This window comes from Camponotus vicinus, unplaced genomic scaffold, assembly GCF_025532165.1.
Source record: "Camponotus vicinus isolate PSW18456_S1 unplaced genomic scaffold, iyCamVici1.0 SCAF_11, whole genome shotgun sequence".
In the NCBI taxonomy this organism is placed as follows: domain Eukaryota; kingdom Metazoa; phylum Arthropoda; class Insecta; order Hymenoptera; family Formicidae; genus Camponotus; species Camponotus vicinus.
In genome coordinates this window covers 17,378,977-17,398,771 of record NW_028141947.1, presented here as the reverse complement: position 1 = coordinate 17,398,771, position 19,795 = coordinate 17,378,977, and the positions used below count along the sequence as shown (strand labels likewise).

General features: G+C 30.7%; 1 protein-coding gene across 5 annotated transcripts in view; it reads right to left on the bottom strand.

The window, feature by feature from the left end:
- Nucleotides 1–15,167: 15,167 nt before the first annotated feature.
- Nucleotides 15,168–19,795, bottom strand: part of Cmpy (crimpy) — a 251,460-nt gene continuing 246,832 nt past the window's right edge. For all 5 annotated transcript variants that reach the window (XM_083081385.1, XM_083081387.1, XM_083081384.1 and 2 more), the window contains 3 exons: nucleotides 18,646–19,002; nucleotides 18,374–18,574; nucleotides 15,168–18,137 (listed from right to left, as the gene is read on the bottom strand). In XM_083081385.1, the coding sequence (XP_082937511.1) occupies nucleotides 17,895–18,137; nucleotides 18,374–18,574; nucleotides 18,646–19,002 (801 nt within the window). In that variant the 3' untranslated portion in view covers nucleotides 15,168–17,894. The remainder of the gene's footprint in view (nucleotides 18,138–18,373; nucleotides 18,575–18,645; nucleotides 19,003–19,795) is intronic.

Genomic DNA, 19,795 nt, shown 5'->3' with positions numbered 1-19,795 from the left:
TAGAATTAATAAATCTAATTAAAGATTTAAATTTGAAGTATAAAAATAATCATTGTGTGTGTGTTGCAAAATGAATATTATATAAGTTATTTCATATATTAAATTAAAAATCTGAAATCTAAAATATTAACGTATGTAAATTTATATTATAAAATGTTAAATATTTCAAGGCGGCAATAAATTAATTATGACGTAATAATATTTAAATTTTACAATGTACGTATTATTGTTATTGTATACTCACTTATTTAATTTTGCCATATATTGCAATAAATTACGGTGGCAATGATGGACGATGTGTAATTAGTTATATCAGATTTGTAATATCAGATTTATTAATATGTAATATTAGATAATATTACTTTAATGTGTGACTACGATACATGTAACCTAACAAAACGATAAATCTCGAAATATTTATTCCATGTATATGTATGTTATAGTACATAACAATATTTCAGCAACAAAATAATAATAACATGGTTTTTGACTTTGACGGTATGTGACATCAGGCTAATGTTATGTGTCTCGGCTCTGTTATTATTCGCGCGACGATACTCAAAAAGTAAAGTAGTGGTGCGAAACGTTCCGTTAAATTTATCTTCTACATGTGCTCGCGATTAATTTGGCAAATTATTTACTATAATAATATGATTAACTTTTATAAAAATTAAATAACGCGTAACTAATATATATATATATATAAATATATATATATATATATATATATATATATATATATATATCACGACATAAATTCTCGAACCGTATATTTTGCATATTTGTTTATTCATCACTCAAGAATCATAATAACAGAGGAAGGGGGAAATCTAAATCTAATAAATTATTGTTTCGATATCAAATCGATTTTTACGAGCAGAAGTTATTTTTCTACTGATATTCAGAGTCAAATATAATTCGTCCGCGACACTTTATTATTTCATTTTTCGATTATATTAAATGTAATTCAGATTATGATAACACGCATTAAAAAAATCGAATCTAAAGATCTAAATAATTAACATAGCGGAAAGCTCCATAAAGGATACATTAACTCTTTAATAAGTAATCATATAATTAATTTATACAATCTTAACTATTTTTATATGTTAATATTCCGCGCATATTTGTTAAAGTACGTAAAGTACGTAAAATATGTTGATAATAAACGGACAGTAACATGGTGTTCGGCCTTGACGTTATAAACAATAGCGCGCTAATGTTTACATGCCACGGCCTTAATATCATTCGTACGGTGACGCTCGAATAAGATAGTCGTGCGAAATACTTTGTATATTATCGAATTAATTTTCGACTATTTAAATATAATTCGGTTTGAGAATGTACAGTAAAATAATCGAATCGGAGATCGAAGTAATTAATATAATTCAGATTATGAAAACACGCATTAAAATAATCGAATCTAAAGATTTAAATAATTAACATAGCGGAAAGCTCCATAAAAGATATATTAACTCTTTAATAAGTAATCATATAATTAATTTATACAATCTTAACTATTTTTATATGTTAATATTCCGCGCATATTTGTTAAAGTACGTAAAGTACGTAAAATATGTTAATAATAAATGGACAGTAACATGGTGTTCGGCCTTGACGTTATAAACAATAGCGCGCTAATGTTTACATGCCACGGCCTTAATATCATTCGTGCGGTGACACTCGAATAAGATAGTCGTGCGAAATACTTTGTATATTATCGAATTAATTTTCGACTATTTAAATATAATTCGGTTTGAGAATGTACAGTAAAATAATCGAATCGGAGATCGAAGTAATTAATATAATTCAGATTATGAAAACACGCATTAAAATAATCGAATCTAAAGATTTAAATAATTAACATAGCGGAAAGCTCCATAAAAGATATATTAACTCTTTAATAAGTAATCATATAATTAATTTATACAATCTTAACTATTTTTATATGTTAATATTCCGCGCATATTTGTTAAAGTACGTAAAGTACGTAAAATATGTTGATAATAAACGGACAGTAACATGGTGTTCGGCCTTGACGTTATAAACAATAGCGCGCTAATGTTTACATGCCACGGCCTTAATATCATTCGTACGGTGACACTCGAATAAGATAGTCGTGCGAAATACTTTGTAAATTATCGAATTAATTTTCGACTATTTAAATATAATTCGGTTTGAGAATGTACAGTAAAATAATCGAATCGGAGATCGAAGTAATTAATATAATTCAGATTATGAAAACACGCATTAAAATAATCGAATCTAAAGATTTAAATAATTAACATAGCGGAAAGCTCCATAAAAGATACATTAACTCTTTAATAAGTAATCATATAATTAATTTATACAATTTCAAATATTTTCATACGTTAATATTTCGCGCACATTTGTTAAAGTACGTAAAGTATTTTGATAATAAACCGACAATAACACGGTGTTCGGCCTTGGCGTCGTAAACAATAGCGCGTTAATGTTTACATTCTACGGCCTTAATATCATTCGTGCGGTGACACTCGAATAAGATAGTCGTGCGAAATACTTTGTATATTATCGAATTAATTTTCGACTATTTAAATATAATTCGGTTTGAGACTGTGCAGTAAAATAATCGAATCGGAGATCGAAGTAATTAATATAATTCAGATTATGAAAACACGCATTAAAATAATCGAATCTAAAGATTTAAATAATTAACATAGCGGAAAGCTCCATAAAAGATACATTAACTCTTTAATAAGTAATCATATAATTAATTTATACAATTTCAAATATTTTCATACGTTAATATTTCGCGCACATTTGTTAAAGTACGTAAAGTACGTAAAATATGTTGATAATAAACGGACAGTAACATGGTGTTCGGCCTTGACGTTATAAACAATAGCGCGCTAATGTTTACATGCCACGGCCTTAATATCATTCGTACGGTGACACTCGAATAAGATAGTCGTGCGAAATACTTTGTAAATTATCGAATTAATTTTCGACTATTTAAATATAATTCGGTTTGAGAATGTACAGTAAAATAATCGAATCGGAGATCGAAGTAATTAATATAATTCAGATTATGAAAACACGCATTAAAATAATCGAATCTAAAGATTTAAATAATTAACATAGCGGAAAGCTCCATAAAAGATACATTAACTCTTTAATAAGTAATCATATAATTAATTTATACAATTTCAAATATTTTCATACGTTAATATTTCGCGCACATTTGTTAAAGTACGTAAAGTATTTTGATAATAAACCGACAATAACACGGTGTTCGGCCTTGGCGTCGTAAACAATAGCGCGTTAATGTTTACATTCTACGGCCTTAATATCATTCGTGCGGTGACACTCGAATAAGATAGTCGTGCGAAATACTTTGTATATTATCGAATTAATTTTCGACTATTTAAATATAATTCGGTTTGAGACTGTGCAGTAAAATAATCGAATCGAAGATCGAAGTAATTAATATAATTCAGATTATGAAAACATGCATTAAAATAATCGAATCTAAAGATCTAAATAATTAACATAACGAAAAGCTCCATAAATGATACATTAACTTTTTAATAAGTAATCATATAATTAATTTATACAATTTCAAATATTTTTATACGTTAATATTTCGCGCACATTTGTTAAAGTATGTAAAGTATTTTGATAATAAACGGACAGTAACATGGTGTTCGGCCTTGACGTTATAAACAATAGCGCGTTAATGTTTACATTCCACGGCCTTAATATCATTCGTACAGTGACACTCGAATAAGATAGTCGTGCGAAATACTTTGTATATTATCGAATTAATTTTCGACTATTTAAATATAATTTGATTTGAGAGTGTGCAGTAAAATAATCGAATCGGAGATCGAAGTAATTAATATAATTCAGATTATGATAACGCGCATTAAAATAATCGAATCTAAAGATTTAAATAATTAACATAGTGGAAAGCTCCATAAATTTCAATTGATTATTCCGCGATCGGGACTATCATGAGTGCCGTGCAAAGTGTTTCGCGATCGTTGCATATTTGATTAATCATTATTAATCAAATTCGAGAGTGAGTGTGAGTGCCACGAAGAAATAGCAAAGGATAAACAGGAGAGGAAAAGGAGGTCTGACAAAGCATCGGATAACGTACGGAGCAACAATATGCGGTAAATAATTTATAAATTATTTATCATTTATATTATATTCAGATTATATTATATATATTATATTTATATAGATCATGTTATGTATTGCTTGTCCTTTTTTCATTTTCTCGATAATAATTCTCTCTCTCTCTCTCTCTCTCTCTCTATCTATCTCTCTTTCATTCTAAATTATCCAAATTATTTAAATTTTTAAATTACATTGGTCTAACATAACGTATATATAAAATACTCTGAATTTTATTTTAACATACTTAAAATATTTATAATAAAATGTTCTTGTATTAATTAATATTATCGTTATTTTCGAATTATATTTGCGCTCCTCTGACTTTATTATTGTAACACCTAGTTCTTATATTTGTTTTGATCTTGAATGTTCGCGACGGTTGATTGTTCTTTTGGTATAGCCGAGCGTATCATGAGCGGATTGGGCCACGTATAAGACCCAAAGACGGGGCATGCGATGCGGGGATTTGCGAACCGAAAAGAGTCAGTCGTGGCTGAGATTTGCAAGGAATCGTACCTCTGTAATCGAACAATTATAATAAAAGTCTCTCTTCTCTCTAATATCCCGCGTACTTCCTACATTAATAAAATTATATTATATATAATTTGTGTGTGGAATTTATTATTATTATTTAATTTATTATTTTATTTTATTTTATTTATTATTATTTAATAATGTAATGTGAATCATATTATTGCGCTTTCGATTTTGTAGTAATTTGTAGTAATTGAATATAATAACATTACATGCTCCAGTCTTCACTTAGACCCTTCGCATTATCATACTAATATCGCTGCCGGTACCAACGTCAGTTATCAACTCGTTGTTATATTTATTGAGAGTTCCTATATCAAATGCCTATAAGGCATAACACACGGCAATACGTTAATGTCCTCGGCTTAGAAAATTCTACAAAATGAATTAAATTTTCTACGATAATAACGTATAAAGTTAATATATTTATATACGCTTATTATTACATATTTTAATGATATATGTATACATCAAAATAATCCAATTATTGCACCAATTTAATTTAGAACACACGATACATTGAGCGCCGTTGACTTCCTGTTTAAGCTATTTCCCGTTGAAATGAAATCTAATACTCTTGTCTATAGGCGATTTTTGGCGTCACTGTGGTATATTAACCAAAGTATACCAGATTCTACCAGAACATTTTCGCGCGTTTGGTAGTTTGTGGTAGAGGCGTGGCTAGTCGTTTTGGTATCTAGCTGGTTGATACCACGCTATACCAAAAATGAAGCAGGGTACAAGATGTTATGTACCAGAATAAGCTCCGCCTCTACCAAAAACAACCTTGGTACATGTACCAAACTATCGCCAAAAATCGCCTTATATTGTTATGCACACCCGACGGGATCGGGAATATATATATATATATATATATTGAAATTTATAAAATTTTATGCTTGAATTTTACGTTAGGATTCTACGCATAATTAACATGCTAATATTAAGTTATCGCCGGATTATTACACGCGACACATCTCTTATTATATTAATTACTGCAGGAAATATGCATCGTATAATAGAATCCCTGATTCTCTATTTTCGCTCTATTGATTAGTAAAAATTTAGTATCATATAATATCTGCCGCTGATCGAATCGCAATATAATAATTATTATAATTGGCAATCGTTCAAACTGGATAAAAAAAGACCAATCGAGACATTAAAAGTCGAATTAAATTTATAGATTTGAATATTAATCTTTAATTAATTTTTTTAAAAAATTTAGAAAAACGCGGTAGACTTTTCCAAAGATGATGGAAATTTTATATATTGTATATCATAATTATATAAATTTATATATAATAATTATCTTTTCTTTTCACAAGCAAACGTAAATGTTCGAAATTCTTATTTGTTTTTTCGACCGTTAAACGAATGGATGGGGAATAGATAAATTAGTATCACTAATTGATAAAACTGTTTCAATATACTGATTATTTATTTTAAAAGTTTATTCATTGTTGTCGCGATATTAACGTGTGGAATAAATGGAATACATTCGTAAGTTACAATTTTATTATTAATAAATAGTTGATTTGACCATTGACCTCTTTCCATTATTCGAAATACTCGATTATACGATTGGAATATAATTTCGAAGCACGTATTTCGTATGATGCGTTCATTTAATTAAGCAATTAAGAATCGATGTGTGTGACAGGAATCGAATGCAATTAAGAATCGATGTGTGTGACAGGAATCAAAATTATAAATTATTTTGTTGCAATCCTCATGAGCAATAATTATTCTTCTATTAATATTTAGAGTTAAAAATATTTCCGAAAAATATTTTTTATCATATAATTATATGTATATATTTATAATTTGATTGAGAACGCGTAATAAAACAATCGAATGACAAAATCGAATAATTAACATAATGGAAAGCTTTGTGAGGTACATTAATCGTTTAATAAATAATTAATCTATGTATACGTATATGTGTGACTTTAAAAATATAATTGTATATAAATTCAATTTTCGTATATGTACGTCATAATACGTGTAAAATATTTCGGCAGCGAGGTCAATAACACGACGTTCGGCCTTGATGACGTAGCGCGCTATTGTTTACATAGGCGACGACTTTGTATCATTCGCACGGCGACATTCCAGTGGTAAAGTAGTGTGTGTGTGATACAGAACACTTCGTATTATTGAATTCTTTTCTTAAAAGTGCAATCGCGATTAGTATCAAAATATAATTCGTTACGACTATTACAATTAGCAATTAATTAACTCTTAATAAATAACATGAAACTATATGGCGATGATAAATCCATCGAAACGCGATCTTTTATTATTCCAAATAAAAATTGAAATGAAAAGGGCAAAAATTACAAATACATAGACGACCTTGTATCATTCGCACGGCGACATTCCAACGGTAAAGTAGTGATACAAAACGCTTCGTATTATTGAATTCTTTTCCTAAACGCGATCGCGATTAGTATTGAAATATAATTCGCTACGACTATTATAATTAACAATTAATTACTTTAATATTTCAATCTTATAATTCGCAATATATGCAAATATATTATACATCAATAAATAGAAATATCATTAGTATAAAAATCAAGTGCATGATTTTGCTTCGTTTATAAATATCGAGCGAATTATATAATTATACATCAATAAATAAAAATATCATTAGTGTAAAAATCGAGTGGTGTATGATTTTGCTTCGTTTAAATGTCGAGCGAATTGTAATATTTTTCATGTTCCTCTCTTACAATATAATAAAATATGTATAACTCGTATGATTTTGCGATCGGAAGTGCCGTGCAGTGTCTCGTGATCGTTTCTGATATATGACTAAATATAATTAATTGTTTGTTCGCGAGTGAATACGAGTGCTATGAGGAAACGACAAAGAATGAAGAAGAAAGGAGAAGAACATCTGGAAAAGTACAGCCAGAGAGCAGTGAGAGAGCCTAAAGCAGCCAGAGAGATATGCGGTGAGTAAAATTTATAAAAATTATGTATTATTTATATACACTATTTTCAAAATAGATATATTGCTTATTATTTCTTCATTTTCTCGATAGTATGTATAATTCATTCTAAAAATTACAATATAATGCATTTATAAAATATTCCAGGTTTTATTTTAACATATTTAAATTATATATTATAAAATATGTAATAAAAAGTAATACTATAGGATTATAATTATAACAAATCGATTAGTATACATTCTTGATAAACAAAGTTTTTTGATTATGCTGATCGAGATGCTCTGTGTGATGTTTCTTGTAGTCATTATTAGACAATTAGCGATAGCAAACAGTTCGAATAATTAATTAACTTTACGGTTAAAAATTTATAAATGTATCTCTCTCTTTCTCTCTCTCTCTCTCTCTCTCTCTCAAAATGGTAGTTATTTACTGAACTAAATATTTCGTATAATTTATTCATTCTCAAAGTAGAAATCAAAGCGATGAAAATAGATAACTATTAACTAATACCTCACTGTAATACATTTACAAACAATAATTATTTTCAATATGATTCTCATGTACATTTCTTATATTCAAATATAATCTCGCATCACGAATAATAATAGATCAAATGACTAATAATTAATTTCTGATACAATATTTTAAATGAATTTGAATTGTGATATGTATATCATATATATAATTTTATAATATATTTTATAATTTATTTTTTCATTAATAGGCGGATTAATCGGGACTTGAAGCTTGTTTTTTAGAAACATATTTTCATCTTTCTCTTTTTTAATCGAGAAAAAAGAGAGATATATTATCTTATATAGATAATTTTTCAATTATAAAATAAATTTTACACAAATTATACATTATATCATAAATGTATATAATACAACCCCCCACGGGTACACCTTGACGCGGTGGGGTGGCTCAGTACTTGGATGGTGCCTTGAGGTTTATTTTAAATTTTTTTATTTAGGATAAATCTCAAGGAGCCTGAAGGGGAAGCTAAGTACCCAGCATAACATTGTCATAAGTTGCACAATGGCTCATATGTGGCACGCGCATCTAATGCGTTGAACGCATTGCGTCGTCGACTTTCCGTCGCCGGTGCCGTCAACGTGTCGCGGACGGCGGCGTTTCGTTACCGCGTTTTCGCGTTTAGCTTTCTCGTGTCATCGCGTTTTCGCGCTTCCGCGTTGGACTTTTCGTATAAAAATCCCAATTTCATTATTATCACGAGTTTCTACTTCCGATGCCAACTAACTAGGATTTCGAGTTTGCACACGTTGCTATGCAACGTACACTCGTGCTTCGTGCTTCGTCAAGTGATTCGGCTCGAATTAATTAGAACTCGATCGATTGCTCGGAATGGTCGTCAATGGGTTCCTTCTCTTTGCTCGTCTACAGCCACACGCACTGCGTGTGTTAACCCTGTCGAGGAGTCGAGTGGATTCCCCTAGGCACGATTTTCGCTCGGTAAAAGGGGTTGCCTCCCCATTTTCTAAATTGCTGAATGTTAGCATTTAAAAAATGTGGGTATTCTCTTCTTTTGCCGTCTACCAGCCTGGTGTAGCCATATCCTGCATTGCGGGAAACTTCGTGTTCCGGGCGAAGCACCTGAAATCGTGCTTAGCGGGTCCAGGTTCGGTACGAGATAGGATAATTATGCGCGAAAAAGAGTTGGTGAACTTCATTTTCCTCTATTTCCGTCAATCGTTTCGTCTTCTTTCTGGTTTGGGCTTAGTCTTTGCTCGTTGTATCGTTGCATTCCTGACTTGTTGGCTTAAAGCTGATTCTTCGTAAATGAAATGGGATTTTCGCTCGTACCGAAACCGGGAGTGCCGTTTAAAGTATGTACATATTAAGTATATACATCGCGCGACTAAATAGAAAATTTTTTATCGTACCGAAATAGTGCGGGAACCGCTTAGTATCGCGCGTAAAAGTGCGAAAATAGCGATAAAAATATCGCTCGTGAGTGCGGGAGTGTCGTTAAGTATCGCGCGTCTAACTGAGAGGAGGAGGAGGCCTAGGAGAGGCATCAGGCTCCGGCAGAGCAACCTTCTGGTAAGCAATTTATTTATTTGTAATTATATATTAAATATTAAATATATTTATTACAATTAAATTAAACAATTAATCGCGTAATTTGATTTTTTATTTATATGATTTAAATAAGAGAATTGAAGAAAAAGATTTTTAAATAAAAGCTATAATCTTGTAAAGATATAAGCTTTTATGAAATTATTAAAGGATTATTAATAATGTTTTTTTTTTTCTAAAATTTATAGAATTATTTTAATAATCTGCTATTATTATATGCATCGAATATAAATTTTAATGCATACAATAATTTTTGAAATGTTAATTATTTTGAACGTTATTACAATTTAGATCTTTTATTTGTATGTTATAGATCGACCCAACAACTTAGATGATCTGAGAGGAGGAGCAGGCCTAGGAAAGGCATCCTGCACCGGCGGAACAACCTGATGGTGAGTATCATTATTTATATTAATTGTAAATAAATAAATAAATAAATTTATTAATTTGATTTATATGAATGATTTGAACAAGAAAAATTTTTCTATAAAAGTTTTTACTTAAAAAAATTAATTAATTATAAAATTATTTCATATTTATATATCTATTTATAATTGCGTGTATCGGAGATATAAAATTTAATGAGTCCAATAATAATTTCTTAAAATATTAATTATTTTAAACATTGTTAATTATTTTAAACATTTATAATTTGCATTTTATATTTGTATGTTACAGACAACGTAGCTTCAATATCAACTCCGCTGTTGCGCATCAGTGCCGGTGAGTGACAACTTTTTATTTTGAAGCAAAGGATTTGTAAATGCATGAAGAAATCCGTTGCTTCTAACTCTCGGTTGGCGGGACAATACGCGTGTAAAAACTAAAGTGAAAAAGTGAAGGAAAAATATTTTTAAAATAAAGATATAGATGATTTTTATTGCAATTTTATGATAGACATACATGAAATATTTATTTCCATTATATATATCGGCCTTTATAAAAAACAATTTTAAAAATATAGATTTTTAATCTGTAAATATTTAATCTATAAAATAAAGATATTTATAAGTAACCCGTCGACCGAGAGTTAAAATGCATGCTAATTATATTTTATATATGCATGATAATTTATATTTTGCAATTTGTGACGACTGAATGACATGCGTTAAAAAACAATCGTAATATCATACGATCGTTTTTTAAATAAATTATTAGTCGTCAGAATGAATATGGCCAGAAGTAGAGATAACTGGCTTGAAAAATACATGGTCAATATTGGCCAAAAGATGTGTTGCGCGACTAAGGCTTCCTAAATTTTATCGCGAATTTTCGTTTAAGGTTCCTTAAATTCTTCATTATCGCGGATTCCTTATTAGGGTTCCCCAAATTTCACCTTATCGCGAATTTCTGCTGGTGTAACCCAGTAAGTAGGGCGGCTAGGACTGTTAGGTCTGTTAGGTTAGGTTGTTAGGGCTGTTAGGACTGTTAAGACTGTTGGGTTTGTTAGGACTGTTAGGACTGTTAGGACTGTTAGGTCTGTTAGGGCTATTAGGGCATATAAAAATTAAATTTATTTTCAGGAAAAAAAACATAAAAATATGTTATTTTTAGGGGTATTTTCATATAATTTATTTTGTGTAAAATTAAATAAATTATATATAAAGAATTGAAATTGATTATAAAAAAATTATAAATAAAAATAAAAAATTAATATATGGAAAATGTAAAAAATGTAACTTAAATACATAATATACATTTAAGTTGCATTTTATTATACGTATAACATGTATTAAATTTAATATTTTATTTTTTATAAATTATATTAATATTTTATTTTATCACTTAAAAATTATATTTTCTTAAAAATTATACAATTTTAAATTTAAATGTGAATGTTATTAGTATCTAATATAATAATATTGATTTGATAAAATATTAAGAATAAAAAGTAATTCAAACTAAATAATTTGTTTTTCTAATTTATTTGAATCTATATACATTGATTATCATTGATTAATCATTTCAAATAATAAAAATTTGGCAATTTCCTTATGTTGAGAATATTGATACTAATAGCATCAATTATTAAATTGTATCTATTATAATTATATCTATAAATTGTATTATTTTTTATTTTTCATAATTTGCTTTGCAATTGTATATAAGTTGTAATCTAATTGTAATAATGTAAAAGAAATCTATTGTACATTACACGAAATTAGAAGAATACGTACAATAACAAAATTTGTTGAATTAACATATTTAATATATATTTTATTTTTGAATATTTTTATTGTAAAATTATTAAAGTTTTTGGATAACTTACTTTTTATACTAAAAGATCATTAATAAATTCGAGAAACTTTCCTAATCGCGCAAATACTGTAAAAAAATTCTTTTACATAATGTAAAGATTATTAAATAAAAGTATCAAGAGAGATAACAATGTTACCCAATAATTAGATATTAGCTTTTTACTCGTAAAATTTGTCGCGCTTTTAATATTACAAAAAACACAAGTATATTCGAAAATAAAATATTGCGAAAGATTAAATATTATCGATCACGCGGAAATTAAAATCTGTAAAACAAAATAATTTTCTTTGATTACACAGGCCCACAAAAAAAAAAAAGTGTCTGACCTCGGCATGCAAAGCATGTTTTCTTACGTATTTTTTTGCGCTGAATCCAAATCTGAAGTCAAAATGGGGGGTTCTCCGGGCCGATTTTGAGTAAATAGCTGTTTAAAGTAAAAAAATTCTGAAAATTAAACACCTAATCTATCATTTTTAAATAAACAATGTACCAAGACCATTTGAGTCTTATTACCCAGAAGACAAAAGGCCCACAGAGCGAGCATTTTGACCCAATAACTCAAAAAATCATAAACCCCAGCCAGGTCAGAGGCCTCAGTTCAAATCTAAACAGGCTATATAACACAATCATGGGAGGGGGCGTATCATATGTTATTGGTATGAAAAGGGTCTTCAAGCTAAAAAAAAAGGTCTCAACTAACACAAAAAGTTTCATTTTCATGATACATCCAGGAGCCTTGGGGGAGGGGCGATCACCCTCATTGCCCCCCTTTCCCCCTGGATCCGTGCTTGACACTTAGCTCAGGCTTCCGGTGTGCCTGGGGCTTAGGAGTTATGTAATTATAGTCAGCTCAAATTTAAACTGAGGCTCTCATTCTATGTAAGATCTGATGATGATTGTGTTATATAGCCTGTTTAGATTTGAACTGAGGCCTCTGACCTGGCTGGGGTTTATGGTTTTTTGAGTTATTGGGTCAAAATGCTCGCTCTGTGGGCTTTTTGTCTTCTGGGTAATAAGACTCAAATGGTCTTGGTACATTGTTTATTTAAAAATGATAGATTAGGTGTTTAATTTTCAGAATTTTTTTACTTTAAACAGCTATTTACTCAAAATCGGTCCGGAGAACCCCCCATTTTGACTTCAGATTTGGATTCAGTGCAAAAAAATACGTAAGAAAACATGCTTTGCATGCCGAGGTCAGATACTTTTTTTTTTTTTGTGGGCCTGTGTAATTTGAATCTCTTAAGAATGCCTAAGGACAAATGGCTATAGAAGATATTTCGATAAACATCAAAAAGAAAGAAGCGACAAGTTTTTATGGTCTTAGGGAAATGCGACAGACTATAATAATCCAACTATTCGAAGAAGAGGATGTGTAAGATAAAAATGCATAGTAATTAAGAACGAAAAATAGCTTGCAATTATATAAAATCCGCTAATAATAATAATATTTATAATTGTTACACTATATAATTTAATACATATACAGTCAGAATAGAATAATCTGACTACACACGTATAATAAAAAAGTATGATGATGAGAAGTTTACGTATATCATGAATGCAATTATATCTAAGAATGAATTTGCTTAATCAGAAAGATAAATAAAATAAATTAATAGACAAATAAAAAGTAGAAAAAATAATAATCCAAGAAGAGAAAGAATGTGTGATGTCATAACTCAATGGGGAGTATTTTAAAATAAATATATATATAAAAAAAGAAAGAATTTAATGTATGTTATTAGGAAATAATGAAAAATAATGTGTTCACATATTAACAATTTTATTTATAATCTCGGTTTATTTAACATACAAGAGCTATTTCACAACATTGCGCATCCAGTATGTATAGTTGTATAATATACGTATATGTTATAGATAAATCTAAGTTATACACTGATATGATCACGTTACAGGGATTTTTTTGTACAAAGAGCGCACAAGTACAACAAACTACTTGATTTGTTCGTAACTGCATTCAAAAACCGGTTTGATTTCAAAAACTGTTAGTCTCTTTCATCTACGTTCTATGTATCTCGATAATCATCTGGTGTCCTATACGCATATAGATAACTACGAAAAAGTTGTACACGAATAGTACACAACTTTTTCAAAACTCTTATTTGTTATAATTAAAAAATTAAATCTTTGAGAAAAATATTTTTAATGAACTTTGTAATAAGAAATACTTTTCAAGATTTGATCATAGTTTCGAATATTTAATTAAAATTGTAAATATAAAAAAAAAAAAATATATATATATATATATATATATATATATATATATATATATATATATATATATATATACTTAAAACGTTCAAGAGATAAAATGTTGTTTTAAATCTTTGCTGAAATAAAATTAGCTTTAAAAATTTATAAACAAATATGAGATAATAGTGGAAACTATCGAATGTCCTTTTAATAGAAAATTTTCTGAGGAAGAAATTTCTCCAATTTGAAGACGATTTTTTTAGCGAAGCATCAATGATTCTCGAATTATAAATGATTTATAAATTAAACTTTGTGAAACAAAACTATATTCCGATTTTCAAGTAGAATTTACTTTAATAGAATTTTAATTTCAGACATACTTACAAAGATATATAATTAAGAAAAAAAATTAGAAGCTTACAAAAATAATGATCTGAATTTGGTTGAGAAAATAATCGATTTCAAATTAGTCAAAAAATCTACTATTGTCATCAGTAGTCTGCAGTATATATTTTCTCTATCAAAATAATAAAAAATATCTGTATTTTAAACTATTCTGTACATCTTTCTCGGGACACCCTATACATTAGGCTCCGTTTTCTTGCGATGCGAATAATTGGATATCTAGCGCGGGATATAAAATATGTTCCCATCGTATATATCGTATGTGATGTCTTAGTTACAAATTTTTTATAAATATGATATATTTCAATCTTTTAGAGAAAGAAGGAATTATTTTATTTTTGTTTCAATTATATTTACAATTGTATTACAATTGTAATTTTATTTCACTTTTAAGGGGAAGATTTTATATCGATAGAATCGCGCGATTGACGTCACAACATAACATTTGCGTTCCTTTTAAGTTCTCACCACAAACACAAGTGCGACTTGTCTCACTTTTTAGTAAAACGATAAAAAAACAAATCACATTTAATCCTTTTAATTAATTTTTCTCAACACATTTGTTTAAATTATATCTTTCACGGGAGAGTTGAAACAGGAAGTCAGGGGTAAATCGAATATGGTGTCGCAATAGTAGATCACAAATTCTGTGGGCATTTATATGTTACAAAATTTTTCGGAAAAATCACAATTCTTTTTTGCGCGCAGACGAATGTCCAATTATCGTCTATCACAAATTTTATTGTATACTGTCCGTTTATGAACTGGATTCGTCATCAAGAATCGCGTACATGCTAAATTATATTATTACTCTATTGTTATCATTAATTGTTATTGTTACTGCCGTGCATACTGCATACAACAAGAAAAGAAATCATCCTTATAGATATTTACGCTATCCGGGTCTTTCTATCTCGTCGATATACTACATACATATTGTCTCCGAAGTACATACACACACGTGCGGAAATACAGTCTGCAATTTATAGACAGTAAATGTATGGTATGCGCGCACGGTATTGTTTGCACGATTACACGTGTACGTATAAATAAGTCTAATGTATAAGCTATACGATTATACATATGAGATATATAAGACAAGTCACATTGAAAAAATATATGTATGTGTTTTAATTAAGAAGGAAGAGAAGACGAGCTACGTGCGTTCGTATAAGCACATGGATATGTATGGTTCATTGGCGGTGACGGGGAATTGATTGTTCGGCCGTGCATCGTTCAAAGTACACTCTCTCGTTCAATACATATATAATTTTCAAATTTTAAATCACATTTATATTCCTCCTATCTTTGTCAATAAAGTATTCGTTTAATTTTCATCCTTTCTCGCAACCTTATTTATCGTATTCATTCTAATCTTCACACAAGTGTTCAAATCTCAACACAAGTTCACGTGTGTTACGTTATATCATAGCGTGAAATATGTATGAACGAGAGAGATGCGTCTATCTAAGCGTGCTGTTAGTTAGCATCCGAAAATAATTCGGGTTCGCCATCCGAGAATTCACAAGCCACCGGAGAAAGGAACTTCCGGGCGTGTATGTACAAGCAACCGAGAAGTTAGGGAACGTAATCGTGTATTATGTAACGCTATCATGATCCGCGCGCACTGGGGTATCTGCCGCTCATCTCGCATCTAGCACAAATCTTAAAGTCGATCGTACCGCGACAGAGTTTCGAAGAAAACGAGAGTTTTCAGCGTCATTTCAGTTTCATCTTAATCTAAATTTTTTACGGTATATGTACACGTATCTCCTTCATCCCTTCGCAAGGTGCGACGGTTTCCATGCGCGCATATAAGACGCAATTAGGAATTCTCATTGGATATAAATATTACACGCGTTGTACTCGCAGCGAGCAAGTACGAGAGACTTATATTAGTAATAAAAGGGAGACTTTATTTTTCGACTTAATTTTATTTTACGAGAAACTTTATATTAATAATAAAAGGTAGAACATATAGGAACAGTCTAATAACACAGTTGTTAACAGCTAACCTACGATTAAGTCTATAAACTTGTTCTCACAAATCAGCCGTCGCAAGGTGATTTAAATAAATCTTAAATTAATAGAATTAATACCGCGTAAAAAGCAAAAAAATATATATTATAAAAATATATGAAAAACAAAATGACGAAAAATTGATACTATGGAATAAACAAAATTTTTAATAATAATATAAATTTCCGTGATAAATAATAAAAATTATAAAAATAATAGAAAAAAATTATTCTTACTTCGTAAGCGATATTCAATAATCACTTCGGATCGCTATGAATTTGAATATCCACATATAAAAAAAAAGAAAAACAAATACTTTTTATTTCATATAAACGTTCATTAATACAACATGAGATAATAATGGTGGTCCAGAGATCAAGGCAACTAATACTACGGTGAAGACCTGTCTCTTTTACAATTTTTTTTAAATGTAAGTTAGAGTGTCCTACGATAGATTAACATTAATACATTTATACCTATATTAATTAATTGTAATTACGCTACAGTTTTAATTATAATTTACAAGTTACACGGTGCGTGTCATATGAAGTCAAGGGATTCAAGAGGGCTCAGCAAATACGTTTTATAGTTTGGTTCGAATTAGCGGTTCTCTTTCATCTCCTTCTTTTTTCTTCTCTCTTTTAAAGTTCGCAACACACACTCACTGTCGCTTATAGATAATACTGAATCTACGTAAAGTATTTTCAGCCAGGCCCAAAGAGAGAAAGTTATACAATATTTCGCGATATTTTTTTTCCTTCGATATTCGCTCTACCCTTGAATTAGCGTGATGTTAACAAGTTTATGTATCTGGCATTAAACTATCGATAAGTTAATAAATCATCCACTGCTATTAACTCTTAAAGGCATCTTTTCCATTCATCGATATAGAATAATTTAGTATACATCTCGGACTTGACTAAATTCTGACTTGATAAAGTTTGTATAATTTTAGAAAGACTTTTTTGAAAAGTTTCTATGATTTTTTTATACAAGATATATTTTGCCGCATTTCTTTGTCTATGAACAATGGATTGTAATTTACAAATGAAAGATCCACTGTTTAAGAGTTAATATCGATATCGTGTAATCGCGATTGTAAAGTCCCGAGTCGATCTTGTCGACGCAATCGCGTATATAAAAGTTAGCGAATCGCTTGTATTTGCGTGTAATCGCAAAGTTGTGTTCGCCGATAATCGCGCGCTCTCTTTGGGGATCAACAACAGTCTTTTACAAAGGTACGATCTTCTCGTTTCGATGCACCGGGGTGTCGTAGGCGGGCACACACTTGTAATATTGTGGCGGGTACGACGCGTACGAAGTCTCCGAGGGTGACAGACGGCCGCGGAATCGGTTGCGCACGATGTGGATTATCAGTAGCAGACACAGTAACGCGAGTACGACGATTAACGTAATCGGTACTGTACCCCAACCTCGGTTAGTAATCTGATTAACCGTGTCGTTCTTCTTGATCTGAAACAAATATACGCCATGATAGCGATTTTTAGAGATATCACTCTCTTCAATAGATTACTATTTATCGACAACAATTCTATTCTTAATCCATCGATTTCATGTTGACAAAAATATCTTAGAAATAATGAAAAGATCAAATCAAATAATCAAAAGATAATTTATTTAAAGTGTTAAACGTGCGTATCGTTATCGTACTTTGACAGTATCAAAGAAATCAATCATAGGAAATTTACCGTGATCGGGCACATGGGGCAACAAGTGCCCGGTTTCGGTGGCAGCGGATTACTGCAGGCCACCGAGCAGATGGTTTCTTTACAATTAAGCCGTCCGCCAGCCTCACAAGTACACGTGGTGCAGCTGTTTGGATGCCAAGTCGATCCCTCCGGATGCGTCTCGTTCAAATGGTCCATGCACGAAGCTCGACAGCGGCATATCTGCAAAGAAATCGTCGGTTATTTGACTTTAAATAGCAGCGTAATAGCGCGTAACAGCGAGTTATACTTACAGGACAGCCGCGTTTGTTCGTTTTGTAACCGAAGCTGCATCTTTTCCTGCATCCGACAAGCGGCGAGCAACCAGCGGTGGACGGCTTGCATTCGCAAAAGGTGCAGTCGTTCTCGTCCATGACGAGACCACGTTCACAGTGAAGATTGCATTTGACCTCGGGACAGATCTTCTTGTCATTAATTGCATCTGGAGCGGTGTCGTTGGGCGGTGGATAATAACGCGGCGGTGTCTGACAGGCGCACACCGTGCAACCGTCCTCGTCCTTGACGAGGTCGCAGTTCAGTCCACAGTGCGGCAGTTCCGGGCAAACTTTGTAATCCTCCGGCAGTACATCCGGCACGAGGTCGACCTCCTCCTGTAGGGAGAAGATGAGAATCGTCAGCTCGTCGCGAGATAGATAAAACGCGCACGGTAGCGGTGAGAGGAGACCGCCGGAATTTCTCTTATCCGCGAACTTGGCCCTGCGCGATAGTTGCGGGAAGAAATCTTACACCAGCTGCACAGGTACGTTTCGGGGAGATAAGAGAAACTATGTCTCTCCTCTCTTATCCGGTTCACGACTAGAAATCCGCGCGGCACGATGTTGTTAAGTCGGTTGCACTTAGCTAGGGTTGATAGCAAACGTTCCGCGATGGATGAGAAGACATTACGAGGGAAATTGTATTGTCATTGTATTACTTACAAAAATTGTCTTACAACTATAACAACAATATAGAAAATTAACTAAGATACGGAATATTAACTAAGATAGATAAATGATTAGCAAATATTGTGAGATTGCATGTTTTGCACTTAATCAATTTAAATGACAGAGACAAAATGTATATCTGAATTGTTAGTGAAATTTAGAAAAAAGTTTATATCTGTAACACTTATCTATATGATAGTTAATCATACTTGTTATAAAGTTTGATAGTGGTACGCAAAAAAATAGTTCCTTACAAAGATTATTTTAGCCAATATCGAAATTCCCTTTTTCTCTCTCATTGGATATTTTTATCCAATGCAGACATTAATATTTAATGAGATCTAAAGAAGGACCTTTGTTAGAAGATATTATTAGAATTCGCTGCTATAAATACTAATTGTAATAAATGTTACAAACAATGTTCTAGTAGATACAAAAATAGCGATAAATTTTTGTTATT